Source organism: Leptonychotes weddellii, unplaced genomic scaffold (genome assembly GCF_054177405.1).
Source record: "Leptonychotes weddellii isolate Sample4059 unplaced genomic scaffold, ASM5417740v2 HiC_scaffold_291576, whole genome shotgun sequence".
NCBI lineage: Eukaryota > Metazoa > Chordata > Mammalia > Carnivora > Phocidae > Leptonychotes > Leptonychotes weddellii.
This window is the reverse complement of record NW_027886669.1, coordinates 1-243: the sequence shown is the minus strand read 5'-3', so window position 1 is coordinate 243 and position 243 is coordinate 1. Positions and strand designations below refer to the sequence as shown.

The 243-nt window shown below is 69.5% G+C and overlaps 1 protein-coding gene across 1 annotated transcript; it reads right to left on the bottom strand.

Annotated features, from left to right (window-relative positions):
* Window positions 1-3: 3 nt before the first annotated feature.
* On the bottom strand, window positions 4-240 carry LOC145719050 (histone H2A type 1-H-like; the record flags this gene model as incomplete). Its single annotated transcript, XM_081810568.1, has 1 exon — window positions 4-240. A coding segment is annotated over one exon (237 nt), but the record flags the coding sequence as incomplete, so codon positions are not given.
* Between the last annotated feature and the right edge of the window lie 3 nt (window positions 241-243).

Genomic DNA, 243 nt, shown 5'->3' with positions numbered 1-243 from the left:
GTGGTGGCTCTCGGTCTTCTTGGGCAGCAGCACGGCCTGGATGTTGGGCAGGACGCCGCCCTGCGCGATGGTGACGCGGCCCAGCAGCTTGTTGAGCTCCTCGTCGTTGCGGATGGCCAGCTGCAGGTGGCGCGGGATGATGCGCGTCTTCTTGTTGTCGCGCGCCGCGTTGCCCGCCAGCTCCAGGATCTCGGCCGTCAGGTACTCCAGCACGGCAGCCAGGTAGACGGGCGCGCCGGCGCC